A 24,137-nucleotide genomic window follows, 5' to 3' on the forward strand; every position below is an offset into this window, starting at 1 on the left:
TGTGAGTGTAGTAGCATCTGTATGAACCACTATGTGAGTAGTAGCATCTGTATGAACCACTATGTGAGTAGTAGCATCTGTATGAACCACTATGTGAGTGTAGTAGCATCTGTATGAACCACTATGTGAGTGTAGTAGCATCTGTATGAACCACTATGTGAGTGTAGTAGCATCTGTATGAACCACTATGTGAGTGTAGTAGCATCTGTATGAACCACTATGTGAGTGTAGTAGCATCTGTATGAACCACTATGTGAGTGTAGTAGCATCTGTATGAACCACTATGTGAGTGTAGTAGCATCTGTATCTGTATGAACCACTATGTGAGTGTAGCAGCATCTGTATGAACCACTATGTGAGTGTAGTAGCATCTGTATGAACCACTATGTGAGTGTAGTAGCATCTGTATGAACCACTATGTGAGTGTAGTAGCATCTGTATGAACCACTATGTGAGTGTAGTAGCATCTGTATGAACCACTATGTGAGTGTAGTAGCATCTGTATGAACCACTATGTGAGTAGTAGCATCTGTATGAACCACTATGTGAGTAGTAGCATCTGTATGAACCACTATGTGAGTGTAGTAGCATCTGTATGAACCACTATGTGAGTGTAGTAGCATCTGTATGAACTACTATGTGAGTGTAGTAGCATCTGTATGAACCACTATGTGAGTGTAGTAGCATCTGTATGAACCACTATGTGAGTGTAGTAGCATCTGTATTAACTACTATGTGAGTGTGGTAACATCTGTATGAACTACTATGTGAGTGTAGTAGCATCTGTATGAACTACTATGTGAGTGTAGTAGCATCTGTATGAACCACTGTGTGAGTGTAGTAGCATTTGTATGAACCACTATGTGAGTGTAGTAGCATCTGTATGAACCACTATGTGAGTATAGTAGCATCTGTATGAACCACTATGTGAGTAGTAGCATCTGTATGAACCACTATGTGAGTGTAGTAGCATCTGTATGAACCACTATGTGAGTAGTAGCATCTGTATGAACCACTATGTGAGTGTAGTAGCATCTGTATGAACCACTATGTGAGTGTAGTAGCATCTGTATGAACCACTATGTGAGTAGTAGCATCTGTATGAACCACTATGTGAGTAGTAGCATCTGTATGAACCACTATGTGAGAGTAGCATCTGTATGAACCACTATGTGAGTGTAGTAGCATCTGTATGAACCACTATGTGAGTGTAGTAGCATCTGTATGAACCACTATGTGAGTGTAGTAGCATCTGTATGAACCACTATGTGTAGCATGTAGTAGCATCTGTATGAACCACTATGAGTGTAGTAGCATCTGTATGAACTACTATGTGAGTGTAGTAGCATCTGTATGAACCACTATGTGAGTGAGTAGTATCTGTAGAACATCTGTATGAACCACTATGTGAGTGTAGTAGCATCTGTATGAACCACTATGTGAGTGTAGTAGCATCTGTATGAACCACTATGTGAGTGTAGTAGTATGAACCACTATGTGAGTGTAGTAGCATCTGTATGAACCACTATGTGAGTGTAGTAGCATCTGTATGAACCACTATGTGAGTGTAGTAGCATCTGTATGAACCACTATGTGAGTGTAGTATCTGCATGTGTATGAACCACTATGTGAGTGTAGTAGCATCTGTATGAACCACTATGTGAGTGTAGTAGCATCTGTATGAACCACTATGTGAGTGTAGTAGCATCTGTATGAACCACTATGTGAGTGTAGTAGCATCTGTATGAACCACTATGTGAGTGTAGTAGCATCTGAGTGTAGTAGCATCTGTATGAACCACTATGTGAGTATAGTAGCATCTGTATGAACCACTATGTGAGTGTAGTAGCATCTGTATGAACCACTATGTGAGTATAGTAGCATCTGTATGAACCACTATGTGAGTGTAGTAGCATCTGTATGAACCACTATGTGAGTGTAGTAGCATTTGTATGAACCACTATGTAAGTGTAGTAGCATCTGTATGAACTACTATGAGTGTAGTAGCATCTGTATGAACCACTATGTGAGTGTAGTAGCATCTGTATGAACCACTATGTGAGTGTAGTAGCATCTGTATGAACCACTATGTGAGTGTAGTAGCATCTGTATGAACCACTGTGTGAGTGTAGTAGCATCTGTATGAACCACTGTGTGAGTGTAGTAGCATCTGTATGAACCACTATGTGAGTGTAGTAGCATCTGTATGAACCACTATGTGAGTGTAGTAGCATCTGTATGAACCACTATGTGAGTGTAGTAGCATCTGTATAAACCACTATGTGAGTGTAGTAGCATCTGTATGAACCACTATGTGAGTGTAGTAGCATCTGTATGAACCACTGTGTGAGTGTAGTAGCATCTGTATGAACCACTATGTGAGTGTAGTAGCATCTGTATGAACCACTATGTGAGTGTAGTAGCACCTGTAGGAAGCATTATGTCAGTGTAGTAGCATCTGTATGAACCACTATGTGAGTGTAGTAGCACCTGTAGGAAGCATTATGTCAGTGTAGTAGCATCTGTATGAACCACTATGTGAGTGTAACAGCATCTGTATGAACCACTATGTGAATGTAGTTGCATCTGTATGAACCACTATATAATGCTTTGGTATATAATGTTGTGTGTTCCAGGAGGGGAGAGATGAGTCGACTGATGTGGATGACAAGAGGGTGGAGAAGGATACCACTGTCTTGCATGAGGTGAGGGGGAAAACAATAACAGAACAATAGAATAACAGCAGCAAAAAAGATAATTTCTACACACAAGACCTTCCTACGTATTGTCAAGAATTCAGTACAATATATTTCATTGTGTGTCTCTCTGGATGCAATAAATATACTTTTTGCATCCAATGTATACAAACACGTGTGTGTACTGCACATACATTTCCCCATTGTATAGAATTCTACCTGTATATTAAGGCTTAAATTCACCTGAAACAGAAAGAGACAACTTTTTCTCTAAAACAGATATACATTGTATTAACATGTCTCATGCAGTAATATGTATTTGGTCATATTTGTTTTTAAAAAGGGATTTAATCTGATATTGAACCTCCTGCTTTCATGGTGACAATCTGTAAACGTTTCATAAAATTGGTCCGTCAAAATGTCCCAGATCTAGTCAGATTGTTCAACATACTCCTGCTTGTTTTACTGTACTTCTCTCCTGTTTACCTTCAGTTTGGTGATGGTCGATGGAGCAACAAGAGTGGGAAGTTCCTCAGTCTCCTCGAGGAGAAAAGTCTGGCACACATCAAAGCAGTTCTCAAGATGTATAAATCGGTGAGTGACCTTCTGTACTTAGGCAATACTGTTCTATATTTCCATTCACAGATTTGACAGATCAGAGCCAAACCACAAGAAGATTGTCTTTTTGTAATGCTTTAAATTGATAAAGAAGTAAATACATGTGAGGCCATCCACATTATTTAGAGTGTTTTTCATTATCAACTTCAGAGGGAGAGGGTGGGGATGGGGATGGAGAAGAACCAAAACACATATAAGCTGTTACATGTACTTGTCTGAGAGTTAACATGTGTTTATAAGTTACTATCAAATAGTGGTGGTACCATGTGTCCATGAAAGGTGGGCACATCCTGCCCCACCAGTGGTACCCATCACAAACACATGCAAAGGCAAGTCAATTGTGCGTCTGAAAGTTGATGGTTTTCCATAAAGTAATTTGAAAACATTACTGTGGTTAAAAAGTCTGTGGTTTGTGAGCAATCATTGTATGACACTTTTTAAATCTTTAAATAGAACATGTTCGATTGTAGCTCAAAAGATGTTAAAAGTTGACAGTAAAGGCTCTGATTTCAATTCAAAGGCTGAAATATTTCTAAAGCTAAGACTTAAATATTAGGTACATGACATTTCATGAGATTAGTGAATTTTCCGCAGGAATTTGCTGTAACAATGCTACGTCTGTAAGTCTATGGAATGTTAGATGAAGAAAAAACCCAGAACCGATTTACTGGGTTTTTTTGGCATTCATTCATCAGATCCTATAAATGGTAATTACAGAAGACGAAATAATTCTTTTCCTAAATTAGTTCTCAGCGCTGTTGCTATTCCGAGCAACCATTCCCCTTGTGTAGCAACCAAATGGAGAGATCGAAAATGAGAGGTATTTTGGTGTAATATCCTTCTTATCTAGGCTCAGGGTCTTTTGTAACAAATGGCTTTTCTTAGCAGTTTGATTTGATTCCATTTTCCCAGAACCTCATTAACTCAGGATTCACCTATACAGTTCCACTTACTAGAAATAAGGTGTTTTGGTCGATTATTTTTTGTCAGAGATGTTAGAGTTTCAGCATACCAGAAGTTATCGCCAAGGTCTGGTTTCATAATGCCATCGTAATGCTATGGCTGTCATTAACTCCCATACTTTGATGGTAACTTACTGCAGTCATAGTGCTTTGACCCCTTCATGCAGTGTTACAGCTGTTGTAAGTTTATGGTAAAGAATTAGACTTATGATCATCTAAGTCCGACGAAGACTTTGTGACATGGTAGCCAGTACTACAGCTGTTGTAAGTTTATGGTAAAGAACTGAAGTTATGATCATCTAAGTCCGACGAAGACTTTGTGACATCGTACCCAGTACTACAACTGTTGTAAGTTTATGGTAAAGAACTGAAGTTATGATCATCTAAGTCCGACGAAGACTTTGTGACATCGTACCCAGTACTACCACTGTTGTAAGTTTATGGTAAAGAACTGAAGTTATGATCATCTAAGTCCGACGAAGACTTTACGACATCGTACCCAGTACTACAACTGTTGTAAGTTTATGGTAAAGAACTGAAGTTATGATCATCTAAGTCCGACGAAGACTTTGTGACATGGTACCTAGTACTACAGCTGTTGTAAGTTTATGGTAAAGAACTGAAGTTATGATCATCTAAGTCCGACGAAGACTTTGTGACATCGTACCCAGTACTACAACTGTTGTAAGTTTATGGTAAAGAACTGAAGTTATGATCATCTAAGTCCGACGAAGACTTTGTGACATCGTACCCAGTACTACAGCTGTTGTAAGTTTATGGTAAAGAACTGAAGTTATGATCATCTAAGTCCGACGAAGACTTTACGACATCGTACCCAGTACTACAACTGTTGTAAGTTTATGGTAAAGAACTGAAGTTATGATCATCTAAGTCCAACGAAGACTTTGTGACATGGTAGCCAGTACTACAGCTGTTGTAAGTTTATGGTAAAGAACTGAAGTTATGATCATCTAAGTCCGACGAAGACTTTGTGACATCGTACCCAGTACTACAACTGTTGTAAGTTTATGGTAAAGAACTGAAGTTATGATCATCTAAGTCTGACGAAGACTTTGTGACATGGTAGCCAGTACTACAGCTGTTGTAAGTTTATGGTAAAGAACTGAAGTTATGATCATCTAAGTCTGACGAAGACTTTGTGACATGGTAGCCAGTACTACAGCTGTTGTAAGCACATGGTAAAGTAATGGACTTATGCTATGATGCTACTAAGTATGGGACCTACGGTCATGTTAGTGCTGAAATCACTGGACAATTGTAAGTAATGAGTCACTCTAGACTGCACCTTGATCTTACTTTCTTTCCTATTTTAAAAAAAACCCTGTTAAAATTGGAATACATGTGTCAAATCTGGAATAATGACACAGACATGTAAGTGATATACAAATCTTAAAATGTCATTCCGAAAGGATTCGGTGCCTTTTCAGAAATGTATTGATCTGATGGATCTTTGATTTGATGATAACCATATCTGTATTTGGTTGACATTTGGTAATATGCTAAGGTGTCATTACTGATGGCCACACATGTAATAAGAGACAATATGTCACATTTTCAGCTTGGAAGAGGTTAGTTCAGTTGAGTTGGGAATACACCCACACTGACTGTTACTTGTGCTGTATTGCTTGTACATCCACTAAACCATTGGTCATATGCAGGCAGATGTTTGAGGGTAGCTATTTCCACTCCCCTCATTCAAGCTCTTTTCATTGTTTGTAAAAGCTAGTGTTCATGTTTCCAGTTTCATCAAACATTCAGTCAGTGTTGCGTAGGTGTAAATGAGATGTTCTTCAGCTGTTCATCACAATGTCAACTGACTACAACTATGGATGTTTATTGGCCCATGTTCACATTTGAGACCCAGCATACTTAGCTGACCTGTCAATAATGACATTGGTTATCTAATTTTCTTCAGCAATTTTTGAAGTGTTATGAAATGGTTCCATTTTGCCAAATGAGTTACTGGTATAACTTTCTCTAAATTACAGCAGTGTTAAATTTGAAAATTACATAAATATGTTTTATACATGAAAATAAAAAGCTAAAACACGATCCCCAGCCACAGAAAGTGGCTGGTGGCAGATTGACTCATTTGTTACCATCGGTTGTCACCTTCAGTTAGGTCTCATGTCAGTTGCATTAACAAAGAAAATAGTTTAGCATGACACATGACATTTCCTGAATGGCATTTCTTTGGTGATATTGAAAATAATTGACATATTGAGGCATTGAGTAGAACATGTTCAGATGATATAAAAATGTTTCCTGCAATCCTCTTACTAATCCATTTGACTCATCCCAGCTTTTTGCAAACAGTAAGTTTTGTAACAGTTCCCTGACATACAAGCATACAGTTCCCTGACATACAAGCATTGTAATTAACACGGTTTGATTCTAAGTCAGTAAGTTTTGTAAGTTTTGTAAGGGTGTGTGCACATTAAATGAAACACCGAGAACAAGTAGGGTTGGTCTAAGTTAACGATCATCACATACCCACACGTGCATTTGTTTCAGTGTTCCAACTACTGCACTTACCCCCTTGTAATACAAACCAATAATAGCAATTTGAATCTATGATCGTTTGTTAAACAACTTTTATCCTAAGTTGAATAAAATTCTGAGATTCAAATGTTCAATTGGCAACATAAAATTATGAGGATTCTCAATCTTAATTTCACTTTATTTGATTTACTTTCTTGCTTAAAGTGAAATTCTTCGGTACGTTTTCACTGCAAACAGACTATAGTTTGGTTTGTCCAACCAAAGGTACATTACATTGTAGTAAGTATTGAAATTTACCTGAAGAAGTATCTGGTAGACATTGATGGTTAATGACATCCAAGGCACAACATGGCTATTATATTTTTATTTAATGGAGAAGGGAATTGTTTTTTGAAATGACATCCACCCACATTTTGAAACGCTATTACTGTGCAGAAAATCTATTTCGACAAATTACTAAAGGGATAATTGCAGCAAACACTAAAGACAGAACTAAGTCTCCAGTGAGTCTTCTCTGACAAATTGTGCTTAACATCAGTAATCCCCAAAAATGTATCTATTTCATACCGCATAAGAAAAAGGTGTAAATTTAATTAATTTTGTTCGTTTGGGTGGAGAATAGGGCTGTGAGGTCTGTAGTGTAACAAATGTAAAATAATGACCTTTAATGTGCCAGTCATCACTGACAGATATTGCCTCTCGAGATACCGAAGGTCATAAGATTGTCTGCCTGTTTCTGTACTGCCCAAATGTTAAAGGGCCACGATCACAGTGACTTTTTATTTCTAATGGATTTTCTCCAAGTCAGGATAAAGGTTGGTGCTGATTGATGACAACACATTTCTATCTCTCTTTTTTAGTGGTAGCCATTTTCTTTTTATGAAAGATTAACGTCACATCATTTCTCGTTTATCTGTCAGCGTTTTTATAATTGGGAGCATTACTATGATCCATCACAGAGAGTTGAGTCTGAAGAATTTGTCTTTTTCTGATGATTTATGTGCTAAATGCAACCATTTGGTTTTTCTAAAATGAAGTCCATATTTGTGGTCATGTTGTAAAAAAAAAACTAATGCTTATATATGTATTGTTTAATTAAGTTTGACACCAGTACTTAAATATGTCCTATATGATCAAATATGATACAGTATTACTGTCAAGAACTGAGGTGTGCTGTGATGTTGAAACACAATGCGATAAATTTATAATCTAATACATGTTAGAATATATGATTTATACTATAAATGTATACATTCACAGATAAAACATCACAGAACATATGTCAGTTCTCTTGAATATAGTGAGTTTACATTTTTTGCAAATAATATGACTAAGCTCCTTACAGGTGTCTGGAGGGAAGGAGGTATTACACTCAGTGAAGGAAGAGTGTGACCAAGAGTATGCAGATGCAGTCGGAGCATTTGGTGAGTCTCGAGAGTATATTCCAAATGAGAGTGATAACACCCAGGAGTGATAAGTTTACTCATCAAGAAAAAAACCATCTAGAAATGCAGAAAATGACCAAAAGTCTGATTAACTAATTTCAAGAATATCAAGATCGTTAGCGGAATTCAAGCATCCTCTCAAGGGGATCCACAATTAGAAACTGGGTCGTTTGTTGCTGTATCTGATCTTGCTTACTGCAGGAAGAAATGTGTGATGACCAAATCCTGAAACTGTGATGTATGGTGTATGTGTTGCAGTGTCTACAGTCAGGAGTTCATCGGACACGTATGCAGAAAAGCTTTACAAGAACATCAATGCTACCAACCCTGTGTTTGTGAAGACCCTTGTCGCTAGGGCAGAGGTAGTCATTAACCATCAACTCATACTGTCACTTCATGTTTTTGCAGAAATACTGAAAGGCCACAGGCCAATGTACAGAATAGTAGATGATTTGGTATATCACTTATCTTTTGTCATCTCCACTGCATGAAGTATACAAGCTGTTGAGGGAATAAATTCATTTAGAAAGAATTTAGTTTATGTAATAAATCAAGCTTGGTACTTACAGCATAGGCTTTAATAACATTGCCTCATGAAGAAAATAGTGTCTGTCTTCTATAAATTCTACAGTACACATTTCACGTAGTCTACGTCCTGGAAAATGAAGTTCTGTCTTTATGCAGGAATGATTTTAAAAGAAATTGTTCAGTTTTAAATTCTTAAATCCTTAATGTTATTATCAGATGTTACCAATATCGGCAGTTCAGTCCTTAATTTGGAAGTTGTCTTTACATGCATACGTTCTTCAAACCAACTTAGTAGAAATTTCAACCAATACAAAATAAAACAAGCAAAACAAAACAATCTTTTTGCAAACAAAAGATCAGGTTAAATATGCATAATTTGTTCAAACAAAATGTTTTTGTAGTATTTAGCTAAAATACGAAGTTGCAACATTCTACGCTGATACCAGGTGGTAATGCTGTTGCTGAAGTATGTTGTCTGTGTGTCAGATTGACATGCCGAGTGTCAGGTGGTAATGCTGTTGCTGAAGTATGTTGTCTGTGTGTCAGATTGACATGCCGAGTGTGAGGAAAGCTTACAAGAAGAAGTATGATGCTGAACTGACAGAGGATATTGAAGACCGATGTTCACATCCCACAGTCAAGCTACTGAAGGAACTGGCATCCAAAACACCGGCCAAGAAGGTACGTTGATGAATGGCAGCATTGATGTGTACTTGTGCAGAAAGTGACTTAAAGGTCATGGTCATTGTACATGTTGACCTTGAAAAGATCTATGACTGAAGGGTCATGAATACTCTCTAGCAGTGCACAAGACATACAATATATTTTATTGCAAATATGAAATGGCTGGTTTGTTAGGTCAGAAGTCTTTGGAATGGAATCTTTTGATGCCCAGATGACACATGAGTTGGGTTATATTTCATTGGAAACATTTACACAGTTATGTCATGGAATAGTAGTTTAATGCTGGAAGAGAGGCTTTGGTCTGATCCATAACCAGGCTATGTAGCAAATTAGGCATCACAACTGAATTTTGATTCAAATGCACAATGTTTCAAGTTTGGCATTCCTATGGGATGCTGGTCTACACAACTTCTTGTGGCACCTTAGATGACTGTGACTACCTGTGTGAAAGATTGTTGAGTAATCTTTGTTTAACCCCCGCAACGCTTTTGCGGGGGTATTAAAATGGACTCCGTCCATGCACATTTGTCTTTTCCGGAGCAGAACTCTAAAACCATTCAATATTTCTTCACCAAACTTGACACATAGATAGATCTGGTGGTGTACTGGTGCCTTTTGGTAGTTTTGGATTTCTGAATAAAATATTTTTGGCATTTCCATTGCAACAAGTTTGACTAAAACTGAAATTGGTGGTAGTGCTCTTTTCCGGAGCTGAACTCTAAAACCGTTCACTATTTCTTCACCAAACTTGGCACATACATAGATCTGGTGGTGTACTGGTGCCTTTTGGTAGTTTTGGATTTCTGAATAATATATTTTTGGCGTTTCCATGGCAACAAATTGACTTAGACTGGAATTGGTGATAGTGCTCCTTTCTGGAGCAGAACTTTAAAAACCTTTCAATACTCTCCTTCCACTTTTCTATATATATACACACCTAAATATTTGACATAATCATAAGTCGTAGACATAATCATGAAAAGTATTTTGCCATTGCGGGGGATATTGATGACTTTGTCTTCTTGTTTTTGTGTCTTCAGTCTAAAGGCAATAAAAAGTATGCTGGTATGGCTCTTGCTCCCCCTCCGAAAGGCAAGCCTCTGAAAAGACCTGAAAACAAAAGCAAGGATGATGACTCTTCCCAAAACCCACTCAACTCAAAACGGGGAGGAGAAGGATCTAAGCAAAAGAAAGATGACAAGGACGATGAAAAGGCACCAAAGACGACTGGCACCATCACTCCAGCCAAGAACTTTGATGCCTTGAAGGAGGTGGAGAAACTCCACAAGGCCATGGATGGGTTTGGGACAGATGAACAGGTCATCATTGATGTCATTTCCAACAAGAGTAATGAACAGAGGCAGTTACTCAAGAAGAAGTACAAGGAGAAGTATAAGAAGGTATAATGTGATTGAGTGAGTGATTGAGTGAGTGAGTGAGTGAGGAAATGTCACAGTAATCAGACACAGTACAAAAGATACAAAGGTTGGGTGGTTGATTTAGTGAATGTATGGGGGATGGAAGGTGCAATAGTGTGCTCTTGAACAGATGAAGTAGAAGAAGCGCGAAGGGTGAGTTAATGGAAGGCTGAGTTTCCAGTATGTCAAGGGCAATTCCATTCTATCTTGATGTTTCAGCTGAATGTGTGGAAAAGCTCAAAGAGCTATAGATCATAGACATTTACAGTTTCACCAAAGGCTACAAGCCTTAATGTGGTGTTGACAAGCCTAGAATGATAAATGGGAACAATATGTGATTTCAACCCAGGATTTTGATATTAGAAGAAGGAAGTGTCTTGGCAGAAATTCTGTTGTTTAAATATATGTGTAAGATAAAATTATGTAAACCAATTTTCATGTGTTCCTATCAGTAATAGTAGAATCATGTTTTATATAGTGTAAGGAGATGTAAGAGCTCTTCTGCTGTGTAGATTGTGCTGATTACATGTGCATCTCACCTGTTTATCTTGCAGGATCTGATGAAAGATCTGGAATCGGAACTTCGGGGGGACTTTGAGGAGCTGGTCCTGGCCTTGATGATGGAGCCCACTGAGTATGATGCTCACTGTATACACGAAGCAGTGAAGGGTCCGGGCACGTGTGAGGGGACACTGATCGGCATCCTCTGTACCAGATCCGGAAAGGTGGGTGACACTCTCAGTACAGTGATGCATGAGTCTTTCATGTGTATTTGTATTGCTCATCAAAATGTGCATGACACTTTTATCTGTAAATCTTAAACTTTTATAATGATTGTGTATATCAATAACTGATCATCTGATCAGCTACCTTGCATGAAAGAGTTACCATTGTAAAATGATGTAGAACAAAGTACTTTCAAGGGATCCTGGAGTAATATGTGTTGCCATGTGTGTGTCACCCATTTGTCATCCAGGCATCAGGCAGGTGTGACACATTTGTCATCCAGGCATCAGGCAGGTGTGCCACATTTGTCATCCAGGCATCAGGCAGGTCAGTCATCCAGGTCAGGCAGGTGTGCCACATTTGTCATCCAGGCATCAGGCAGGTGTGCCACATTTGTCATCCAGGCATCAGGCAGGTGTGCCACATTTGTCATCCAGGCATCAGGCAGGTGTGCCACATTTGTCATCCAGGCATCAGGCAGGTGTGCCACATTTGTCATCCAGGCATCAGGCAGGTGTGCCACATTTGTCATCCAGGCATCATGCAGGTGTGCCACATTTGTCATCCAGGCATCAGGAAGGTGTGACACATTTGTCATCCAGGCATCAGGCAGGTGTGACACATTTGTCATCCAGGCATCAGGCAGGTGTGACACATTTGTCATCCAGGCATCTGGCAGATGTGACACATTTGTCATCCAGGCATCAGGCAGGTGTGACACATTTGTCATCCAGGCATCTGGCAGGTGTGACACATTTGTCATCCAGGCATCAGGCAGGTGTGACACATTTGTCATCCAGGCATCAGGAAGGTGTGACACATTTGTCATCCAGGCATCAGGCAGGTGTGCCACATTTGTCATCCAGGCATCAGGCAGGTGTGCCACATTTGTCATCCAGGCATCAGGCAGGTGTGCCACATTTGTCATCCAGGCATCAGGCAGGTGTGCCACATTTGTCATCCAGGCATCAGGCAGGTATGCCACATTTGTCATCCAGGCATCAGGCAGGTGTGCCACATTTGTCATCCAGGCATCATGCAGGTGTGACACATTTGTCATCCAGGCATCAGGCAGGTGTGCCACATTTGTCATTCAGGCATCTGGCAGATGTCACCTATGCGTCAGTCAGGAAACTAACTTGTTATCTGTATACACCTGCTTTACTCTTGGTTAATATTTCCCAAGATTACAGAAAACATCCCAACTCACTCATGTTTCTCCTTCAGGACATCAAGGCAATCAAGGAACATTACAGACGAGGTGAGCAGGATCAGAAAATGTTTTCAGACTCATTAGAGGAAAGCATTCCATTTCTTGAAATCTAATCAAATTACTTGATGCATCCCTTCATCCCAACAGACTCTGTGTGCTGGGAGTTAGTTTTATATGGATGTCCAATCTAAATTTCAAACACATCAAGATATTATAAAAGCATCAGTTCAATCAAACAGCATTTTAGTTATTGTTAATTCAAAATGTCATTCCCAGAATATAATCTGTCTTGAATATCAACTGAAACAGACTGCATAGTGGTTAAAAGGCAACATAGTGATGAAAGTTATATGAATGGATCACTGAAATCATTGTTGCTAAAAGGCAATGTAGTGATGAAAGTTATATGAATGAATCACTGAAATCATTGTGGTTAAATGGCAATTTAGTGATGAAAGTGATATGAATGGATCACTGAAATCATTGTGGTTAAAAGGCAACGTAGTGATGAAAGTTATATGAATGGATCACTGAAATCATTGTGGTTAAATGGCAACGTAGTGATGAAAGTGATATGATAGATCACTGAAATCATTGTGGTTAAAAGGCAACGTAGTGATGAAAGTTATATGAATGGATCACTGAAATCATTGTGGTTAAAATGCAACGTAGTGATGAAAGTGATATGATAGATCACTGAAATCATAGTGGTTAAAAGGCAACGTAGTGATGAAAGTTATATGAATGGATCACTGAAATCATTGTGGTTAAATGGCAATGTAGTGATGAAAGTTATATGAATGGATCATTGAAATCATTGTGGTTAAAAGGCAACGTAGTGATGAAAGTTATATGAATGGATCACTGAAATCAATAATGACACCAGGTGTTCCAGAGACCATGTCTTGCTCACAAGGCACTGGAGGGGTGGTTAGCCTGGTGGTTAAAGCGTTCGCTCATCATGCCAAAGACCCGGGTTCAATTATTGACATGGGTACAATGTGTGAAGCCCATTTCTGGTGTCATCCGCTGTGATATTGCTAAAAGCGGCGTAAAACTAAATTCACTCACTCACTCACTCAAGGCACTATCCACCAGAGTGTTCATGAAAACATTAAAGAGTGAGTAAGGAGGATGAGTAGAATCATGTCGGTACCTAGTCGAGGTAGGATAAGTTTGAGATGTATTGTGGCAATTTCAAAAGTGTTTCAATGAGTAACAAGTGTGGTTTTTGTGGTTTTCACACTTGCTTGTCCAGAATCTCTAAAATGAATGATTGCATGGCCAGGGCCACAGTGGACATGTATTAAGAGAGCTGGTTATTCCAAGATGAGATTTTTATCATGAGCTTCATTTAAATTCTTCTTCACAATTGAAAAATGATTTCCAACAACCTCCAAAATCAGGGTTTTGTATATGTTATAGTCGTACTAATTCTCTTTACATTGTTATATATCCAAGAAAAGTTCATGTGTTAAAATATGCAAATTCCAGTTAGGTTTTGCTCATGTCTTAAAATATCCAAATCTCATTCCTAAATATTGGACCTTGTCTTAGCTTGTCCTCTAAGTATATTTGCTGGTATTAATTTGTAATTACCACAAAACTATAAATGTTGTGTAAGTCAGTCTAATTCCCTTCTGAAGTAGTGAAGATAAAACCATGACAACAAAAAGGGAATTCCCCCACACCAGTGGAACAACCATATTTCCATTTGCTACACCAGGAATTAAGATCAGGTTACTTACAAGTTGCTCAAGGTCTGCTCATGAAATGATGTTGAATGGGGATGTTTTGGCTGTTGCTCCAGAAAGAATATAAGGCCTTGTAATAATAGGATGTATTTCATCTGAATTACATGTTTTAAATATAAAGAGTATTCTGTTCATTTCTTTTGTCATTTGGATTTTCATCTCAAAATGAAAAATTGTCTGCTTTAAGGTTTGTGTTTCAGTTTTCATTTCTTTTAGATGAACCTTTTGTTGTTTTTATGACTTCCTGTCAATGTACACTGTTTTTGTTTCAGCTTATACATCTGATCTGGAAAATGACATCCGTTCAGATACCAGTGGGGAGTTTGAAGAGCTCTTGGTGCAGCTCTTGAAAGGTGGCCGAGATTCAGGGTGGGAGGTCAATCAGAAGGAAGCAGAAGATGATGCCAAGGCTCTGAACAAGGTAGGCTTCATGTTAGAGGCAGAGGATGATGCCAAGGCTCTGTACAAGGTGGGTGGGATGTTAGAGGAAGGAGTTGGTGCCAAGGCTCTGTACAAGGTGGGTGGGATGTTAGAGGCAGAGGATGATGCCAAGGCTCTGTACAAGGTGGGTGGGATGTTAGAGACAGGAGTTGGTGCCAAGGCTCTGAACAAGGTAGACGGGATGTTAGAGGCAGGAATTGGTGCCAAGGCTCTGTGCAAGGTGGGTGGGATGTTAGAGGCAGGAGTTGGTGCCAAGGCTCTGTACAAGGTGGGTGGGAAGATAGAGGAAGGTGTTGGTGCCAAGGCTCTGAACAAGGTAGGCATGATGTTAGAGGAAGGTGTTGGTGCCAAGGCTCTGTACAAGGTGGGCGTGATGTTAGAGACAGGAGTTGGTGCCATGGCTCTGTACAAGGTGGGCGTGATGTTAGAGACAGGGGTTGGTGCCAAGGCTCTGTACAAGGTAGGCATGATGTTAGAGACAGGAGTTGGTGCCAAGGCTCTGTACAAGGTGGGCGTGATGTTAAAGGCAGGGGTTGGTGCCAAGGCTCTGTGCAAGGTGGGTGGGATGTTAGAGGCAGGTGTTGGTGCCAAGGCTCTGTACAAGGTGGGCCTGATGTTAGTGGAGGGTGTTGGTGCCAAGGCTCTGAACAAGCTGGGCATGATGTTAGAGGCAGGGGTTGGTGCCAAGGCTCTGAACAAGGTAGACGGGATGTTAGAGGCAGGAATTGGTGCCAAGGCTCTGTGCAAGGTGGGTGGGATGTTAGAGGCAGGGGTTGGTGCCAAGGCTGTGTACAAGGTGGGTGGGAAGATAGAGGAAGGTGTTGGTGCCAAGGCTCTGAACAAGGTGGGCATGATGTTAGAGGCAGGTGTTGGTGCCAAGGCTCTGTACAAGGTAGACGGGATGTTAGAGGAAGGAATTGGTGCCAAGGCTCTGTGCAAGGTGGGTGGGATGTTAGAGGCAGGGGTTGGTGCCAAGGCTCTGTACAAGGTGGGTGGGAAGATAGAGGAAGGAATTGGTGCCAAGGCTCTGTGCAAGGTGGGTGGGATGTTAGAGGCAGGGGTTGGTGCCAAGGCTCTGTACAAGGTGGGTGGGAAGATAGAGGAAGGTGTTGGTGCCAAGGCTCTGAACAAGGTAGGCATGATGTTAGAGGAAGGTGTTGGTCCCAAGGCTCTGTACAAGGTGGGCGTGATGTTAGAGGCAGGGGTTGGTGCCAAGTCTCTGTACAAGGTGGGCGTGATGTTAAAGACAGGAGTTGGTGCCAAGGCTCTGTACAAGGTGGGCGTGATGTTAGAGGCAGGAATTGGTGCCAAGGATCTGTACAAGGTGGGTGGGAAGATAGAGGCAGGGATTGGTGCCAAGGCTCTGAACAAGGTAGGCATGATGTTAGAGGAAGGTGTTGGTGCCAAGGGTCTGTACAAGGTGGGCGTGATGTCAGAGGCAGGGGTTGGTGCCAAGGGTCTGTACAAGGTGGGTGTGATGTTAGAGGCAGGAATTGGTGCCATAGCTCTGTGCAAGGTGGGTTGGATGTTAGAGGCAGGGGTTGGTGCCAAGGCTCTGTACAAGGTGGGTGGGATGTTAGAGGCAGAGGATGATGCCAAGGCTCTGTACAAGGTGGGTGGGATGTTAGAGACAGGAGTTGGTGCCAAGGCTCTGAACAAGGTAGACGGGATGTTAGAGGCAGGAATTGGTGCCAAGGCTCTGTGCAAGGTGGGTGGGATGTTAGAGGCAGGAGTTGGTGCCAAGGCTCTGTACAAGGTGGGTGGGAAGATAGAGGCAGGGATTGGTGCCAAGGCTCTGAACAAGGTAGGCATGATGTTAGAGGAAGGTGTTGGTGCCAAGGCTCTGTACAAGGTGGGCGTGATGTCAGAGGCAGGGGTTGGTGCCAAGGGTCTGTACAAGGTGGGTGTGATGTTAGAGGCAGGAATTGGTGCCATAGCTCTGTGCAAGGTGGGTTGGATGTTAGAGGCAGGGGTTGGTGCCAAGGCTCTGTACAAGGTGGGTGGGATGTTAGAGGCAGAGGATGATGCCAAGGCTCTGTACAAGGTGGGTGGGATGTTAGAGACAGGAGTTGGTGCCAAGGCTCTGAACAAGGTAGACGGGATGTTAGAGGCAGGAATTGGTGCCAAGGCTCTGTGCAAGGTGGGTGGGATGTTAGAGGCAGGAGTTGGTGCCAAGGCTCTGTACAAGGTGGGTGGGAAGATAGAGGAAGGTGTTGGTGCCAAGGCTCTGAACAAGGTAGGCATGATGTTAGAGGAAGGTGTTGGTGCCAAGGCTCTGTACAAGGTGGGCGTGATGTTAGAGACAGGAGTTGGTGCCATGGCTCTGTACAAGGTGGGCGTGATGTTAGAGACAGGGGTTGGTGCCAAGGCTCTGTACAAGGTAGGCATGATGTTAGAGACAGGAGTTGGTGCCAAGGCTCTGTACAAGGTGGGCGTGATGTTAGAGGCAGGGGTTGGTGCCAAGGCTCTGTGCAAGGTGGGTGGGATGTTAGAGGCAGGTGTTGGTGCCAAGGCTCTGTACAAGGTGGGCCTGATGTTAGTGGAGGGTGTTGGTGCCAAGGCTCTGAACAAGGTGGGCATGATGTTAGAGGCAGGGGTTGGTGCCAAGGCTCTGAACAAGGTAGACGGGATGTTAGAGGCAGGAATTGGTGCCAAGGCTCTGTGCAAGGTGGGTGGGATGTTAGAGGCAGGGGTTGGTGCCAAGGCTGTGTACAAGGTGGGTGGGAAGATAGAGGAAGGTGTTGGTGCCAAGGCTCTGAACAAGGTGGGCATGATGTTAGAGGCAGGTGTTGGTGCCAAGGCTCTGAACAAGGTAGACGGGATGTTAGAGGAAGGAATTGGTGCCAAGGCTCTGTGCAAGGTGGGTGGGATGTTAGAGGCAGGGGTTGGTGCCAAGGCTCTGTACAAGGTGGGTGGGAAGATAGAGGAAGGTGTTGGTGCCAAGGCTCTGAACAAGGTAGGCATGATGTTAGAGGAAGGTGTTGGTCCCAAGGCTCTGTACAAGGTGGGCGTGATGTTAGAGGCAGGGGTTGGTGCCAAGTCTCTGTACAAGGTGGGCGTGATGTTAAAGACAGGAGTTGGTGCCAAGGCTCTGTACAAGGTGGGCGTGATGTTAGAGGCAGGAATTGGTGCCAAGGATCTGTGCAAGGTGGGTGGGAAGATAGAGGCAGGGATTGGTGCCAAGGCTCTGAACAAGGTAGGCATGATGTTAGAGGAAGGTGTTGGTGCCAAGGCTCTGTACAAGGTGGGCGTGATGTCAGAGGCAGGGGTTGGTGCCAAGGGTCTGTACAAGGTGGGTGTGATGTTAGAGGCAGGAATTGGTGCCATAGCTCTGTGCAAGGTGGGTTGGATGTTAGAGGCAGGGGGTGGTGCCAAGGCTCTGTACAAGGTGGGCGTGATGTTAGAGGAAGGTGTTGGTGCCAAGTCTCTGTACAAGGTGGGCGTGATGTTAGAGACAGGAGTTGGTGCCAAGGCTCTGTACAAGGTGGGCGTGATGTTAGAGGCAGGGGTTGGTGCCAAGGCTCTGTACAAGGTGGGCATGATGTTAGAGGCAGGAGTTGGTGCCAAGGCTCTGTACAAGGTGGGGGGGATGTTAGAGGCAGGAGTTGGTGCCAAGGGTCTGTACAAGGTGGGTGTGATGTTAAAGACAGGAGTTGGTGCCAAGGCTCTGTGCAAGGCGGGCGTGATGTTAGAGACAGGAGTTGGTGCCAAGGCTCTGTACAAGGTGGGCGTGATGTTAGAGCCAGGGGTTGGTGCCAAGGCTCTGTACAAGGTGGGTGGGATGTTAGAGGCAGGAATTGGTGCCAAGGATCTGTACAAGGTAGGTGGGATGTTAGAGGAAGGTGTTGGTGCCAAGGCTCTGTACAATGTAGGCATGATGTTAGAGGCAGGTGTTGGTGCCAAGGCTCTGAACAAGGTAGGCGTGATGTTAGAGGAAGATGTTGGTGCCAAGGCTCTGTACAAGGTAGGCATGATGTTAGAGGCAGGTGTTGGTGCCAAGGATCTGTACAAGGTAGGCATGATGTTAGTGGAGGTCGTTGGTGCCAAGGCTCTGTACAAGGTAGGCATGATGTTAGAGGCAGGTGTTGGTGCCAAGGCTCTGTACAAGATGGGTGGAGTGTTAGAGACAGGAGTTGTAAGTTTGTGTAAGTTGATGTAAGTTTGCATTCTGCTGAATAGAAACAGTATGATTCAGAGATAATTTTCTGTTTCCACTGTACAGTATGTGTAGTTTCTGTCTTGTATGTTTTATCTAATGGGATTGGGTGGTAAGACTCGCTGGCTTGGTTGACACATCTCATCATATCCTAAGTGTGTAGATTGATACTCATGCTGTTGATCACTAGATTGTCTGGTCCAGACTCGATTATTTACAGACCGCCACCATATAGCTGGAATATTGCTGAGTGCAGCATTAAACAGACAGACAAACCTTATATGTTTTATAAATGTATTTGTAATATGTTTTGCACTTGTATTGATATAATAGCTCTACATTCCTGTTCTAAATTTCAACATTGTTACATCCTTTCATCAGTTAGATATGAACATTAAATCATATCTATTTAATTCTGTTCATATATTTCCATCGTGAATTAACATATATGTTGGTGTAGCAGAAAAAATATCTAATCTCTATACCAAATCATAGGTACAGTCCTTCATTACTGAAATCTGAAGACAAATAATTGGCAAGTATAGTGTGTTTAACGTTTGACCAAATAATGAAGAAATTATTTCCATCAGTGATAGCATGTCTTGGAAAGAAAGGTTTCCATCTTGTAACAACACAGTTTTCCCAGAAAATAAGATTTCTAACTGTAAAGTGACTGCATCTTTAAGAGAGGGCACTAAGTGATTTTTCTACTTGTTAGTGATTTAGAGTCAACCTGAGAGGTTAGTTTACACAAGCCTTTCATAAATCAAGGCAGATAAGAACAATTTCTGCTGGGGCATCAACACGGAATAGGGAGGCTGCCATTATGGGGACAGGAAGATCAATAGGGAACCATCTTGAACCGCCCAAACCACATCGCTGTGATTAATTTGAGGCAAAACTTGCATGAAAAGTGATAATTATCCTGTAAAGCATAAACAAATGCTGCCATTAATACTGTTCACCGACTATTTTGACTGTCACTTTAAAAGGTTATAATTGTTGAATTTCAGGGATTAATATGCTCTATTTAATGGTGGTTATGATGTTATGTTAGTGCTATCAGATCAAAGTTAAATGTCATATTCGGTTGAACAGTTTGAAGTTTGCCTGATGTGGAAAATGTCAGCGTGACATGACTAATCTTACATCATTGAATGCTCTCTGTGCCTAAATCTCCCATGAATACAAGAGAGAAAGAGAGCTGTTAACGCAAACAGAGTGTTATTTTATTTCATGATTCAATTTATTGTCATGCATAATTCAGTTTTAGCTAAACAGTATCGGAAAACACAATCCCAATGTCAATCTATTTTTCGTTAACTGTGCAAATTTGAGTATTATTGGTGCTGATGGAACTGAATTTGTTTGAGTTTCTCAGAATATTAACCCTTTAGTGACAAACACTTTTTCATTAATGCAATGCAGGGAGTAGTGTTGATGTTTTGGGAAGAGAAACAGTTAAGTGCCAATAGTTGGAGCTAAATTAAGATCTATTGATGATTTGGGATGTTTGTATTTTTGTTCTGATGCAATCTTCTTAAAATCCAATCAGTTTTTTAGGAATAAAGCTAAAGCTGCCTACTGTTATCATGTATCCACAGAGAGACTAAACCTAACTAAATTGATTATTAACCCCAAACACCCAACCCACACAACTCTGACATCAACTAACACTGACGCTCCCAGCCCCCAACTCTGACTTCAACTAACATCGACCCTCCCAGCCCCCAACTCTGACTTCAACTAACATCGACCCTCCCAACCCCCAACTCTGACTTCAACTAACATCAACGCTCCCAGCCCCCAACTCTGACTTCAACTAACATCGACCCTCCCAACCCCCAACTCTGACATCAACTAACATCGACCCTCCCAGCCCCCAACTCTGATATCAACTAACATCGACCCTCCGAGCCCCCAACTCTGACTTCAACTAACATCGACCCTCCCAGCCCCAACTCTGACATCAACTAACATCGACCCTCCCAGCCCCCAACTCTGACATCAACTAACATCGACCCTCCCAGCCCCCAACTCTGACATCAACTAACATCGACCCTCCCAGCCCCCAACTCTGATATCAACTAACATCGACCCTCCCAGCCCCAACTCTGACTTCAACTAACATCACCCTCCCAGCCCCCAACTCTGACATCAACTAACATCGACCCTCCCAACCCCCAACTCTGACATCAACTAACATCGACCCTCCCAGCCCCCAACTCTGACATCAACTAACATCGACTCTCCCAGCCCCCAACTCTGACATCAACTAACATTGACCCTCCCAGCCCCCAACTCTGACATCAACTAACATCGACCCTCCCAGCCCCCAACTCTGACATCAACTAACATCAACTAACATCGACCCTCCCAGCCCCCAACTCTGACTTCAACTAACATCGACCCTCCTAGCCCCCAACTCTGACTTCAACTAACATTGAAGCTCCCAGCCCCCAACTCTGACTTCAACTAACATCGACCCTCCCAGCACCCAACTCTGACATCAACTAACATCGACCTCCCAGCCCCAACTCTGACTTCAACTAACATTGACGCTCCCAGCCCCAACTCTGACTTCAACTAACATCCACCCTCCCAGCCCCCAACTCTGACTTCAACTAACATTGACGCCTCCCAGCCCCCAACTCTGACATCAACTAACATCGACCGTCCTAGCCCCCAACTCTGACTTCAACTAACACCGACCCTCCCAGCCCCCAACTCTAACACTCAATTAACATTGACCCTCCCATCCCCCAACTTTCTTCTATGACCCGTTCCCATGCCCAAACTCAACCCTACCTCCAAACTCCCAAATTTTGATTTTCTTCATTTAGAGTCTTCTCCATAACCAGGTGATACCCTTTTCCTTCTTACAAAGCTGCATAAGCCTATAACTAATTTGTGATAGGTATTTGTTAACTTAATGGTGTTTTCAGGGTCTTGGTGCCTACATTCACTTACTGCATGACTAGTTGAGGCATCCTACTGACCAATATTGGACAGTGAATGTTTAAAAAAAAGTCAATTAAGAGTTATGATTTCCCTAAAGACTTATTTTACCCTGAATTACAGCTCAAAGAATACAACAAGCAAATTGATAAGGTGCTTAATTCAGTTCTACAATGTACTTTTTAATGAGCAAGAAACTTCTAATTTGTTTGAAGAATTATACAATATATCCAATCCTGTGACAAGTCTCAAGCAGTTATTTTTGAATGTTTCTTCTGTCCTCTCAAAACGTTATCAAACAGCGCTCCTATAGAGTCACCAGGCAGGAGGTCTGCATTTGCCATAGGTGCAGACAGTTGAGGATTGGGTGGCTATTGCTTATGCTGTAGACCACTGGGACCAGTTTCGCATGGCTGGAATATTGCTGAATGTAGCAATAAAGCACACTAACTCATTAAACAGATGCTCTCTGATATGATGGTCAACGCTAAAATTGATAATACTGCCTTCAGTTTCTATGGAAATATATATTTTGTCTTTCCTTGTTATCATATTACTCTCAAGTAACTTTCCATCCATCAACTTTTATGTCAGTCTGACAAAGATAACATTTTTTTCACTCTGATTGCAATCTATTTGTTTTCAATGATAGAAAATTAACTTGATAGCAGGCAAGGATGTGTTAATGTTTCTTTTCAAGTGTTTCTTTTTTTGTTGCAGGACAAATCGATCAAAGTTTCAGATGAAACCTTCAAACGTGTGATGACGAAGAAAAACAGATCACAAGCCAAGGCGACATTTGCAGAGTACAAAAAGCTATCTGATCAAGAGATAGTTGCTGCCATCGCTGCATCTGGCGATGCCAAGGATGGATACGAGGGTCTTGGTTTGTGCTGTTATTGTTTATAATTCATTTATCGTGTTAGAGTTTTCTGCATGACTTGGAAAATAATTTAATCCCAATCATTTTTTTTTCATTTATTTTATATTATTACTTTTGGACTGATTGATTAAGTAGCAATATTTCAGCAAAGTCATGATTGTTCATGCCAGAAATGGACTTCACACATGTACTCTATACCCATGTGGGGAATTGAACTTTGGGGGGACCAGCGAATGCTTTTACCAGTAGGTTACCCTATCGCCAGTATTTTTAGGAAATATATACACATTTAATCTGATGTTTTTTTTAGAAATGTCTGAGAAATTAAATTCTTGATAAAATCTTTCCTGGATTGTATTTACTAAGAAGTATGATTCGAAGGGATGAAATATATTTGCATCATACGCTTAACATGTTATGCATCTGAAACAGTTATAGTTCAGTGTCTTTGCTAATGGTAGGTAAGTACAGGTCTAATTAAATGTTGAGATTAATTATTTATAATGTGAGTTAGAAAGGCTGGCCCTTCATCACAATTTGCTGTTGTGTCCCTTAGATGGCCAGAAACCAACGATGCTTGAAACAACACCTGCATCGATTTGGGCTTTCCTTCTACATTATAGCGGCGGTGGCATAGCCTAATGGTTAAGCGTCTGCTCATCACGCTGAAGACCTGGGTCCGATTCCCCACATGTTATTGCTAGAATATTGCTAAAAGTGGTGTAGAACCAAACTTTCTCGCTCGCTCCCACATTCCACTGCATAATACAACTTAGATATGGTGTTGGAATAATGACCAGACTAAATACAACTTAGATATGGTGTTGGAATAATGTCCAGACTAAATACAACTTAGATATGGTGTTGGAATAATGACCAGACTTAATAAAACTTAGATCTGGTGTTGGAATAATGACCAGACTAAATACAACTTAGATATGGTGTTGGAATAATGACCAGACTTAATAAAACTTAGATCTGGTGTTGGAATAATGACCAGACTAAATACAACTTAGATATGGTGTTGGAATAATGACCAGACTTAATAAAACTTAGATCTGGTGTTTGAATAATGTCCAGACTAAATACAACTTAGATATGGTGTTTGAATAATGTCCAGACTAAATACAAC

General features: G+C 41.4%; 1 protein-coding gene across 1 annotated transcript in view; it reads left to right on the forward strand.

Annotated features, from left to right (window-relative positions):
* LOC124287401 (titin homolog) overlaps nucleotides 1-24,137 on the forward strand; it is a 124,149-nt gene that overhangs the window by 51,138 nt on the left and 48,874 nt on the right. Inside the window, exons 15-24 of the mRNA XM_046723935.1 lie at nucleotides 2,637-2,705; nucleotides 3,189-3,290; nucleotides 8,145-8,223; nucleotides 8,503-8,606; nucleotides 9,319-9,453; nucleotides 10,497-10,856; nucleotides 11,429-11,599; nucleotides 12,828-12,861; nucleotides 14,840-14,988; nucleotides 22,843-23,008. Of these exons, the coding sequence (XP_046579891.1) occupies nucleotides 2,637-2,705; nucleotides 3,189-3,290; nucleotides 8,145-8,223; nucleotides 8,503-8,606; nucleotides 9,319-9,453; nucleotides 10,497-10,856; nucleotides 11,429-11,599; nucleotides 12,828-12,861; nucleotides 14,840-14,988; nucleotides 22,843-23,008 (1,369 nt within the window). The remainder of the gene's footprint in view (nucleotides 1-2,636; nucleotides 2,706-3,188; nucleotides 3,291-8,144; nucleotides 8,224-8,502; nucleotides 8,607-9,318; nucleotides 9,454-10,496; nucleotides 10,857-11,428; nucleotides 11,600-12,827; nucleotides 12,862-14,839; nucleotides 14,989-22,842; nucleotides 23,009-24,137) is intronic.

This window comes from Haliotis rubra, unplaced genomic scaffold (genome assembly GCF_003918875.1).
Source record: "Haliotis rubra isolate DU_JTF1 unplaced genomic scaffold, ASM391887v1 Scf40, whole genome shotgun sequence".
In the NCBI taxonomy this organism is placed as follows: Eukaryota; Metazoa; Mollusca; class Gastropoda; order Lepetellida; family Haliotidae; genus Haliotis; species Haliotis rubra.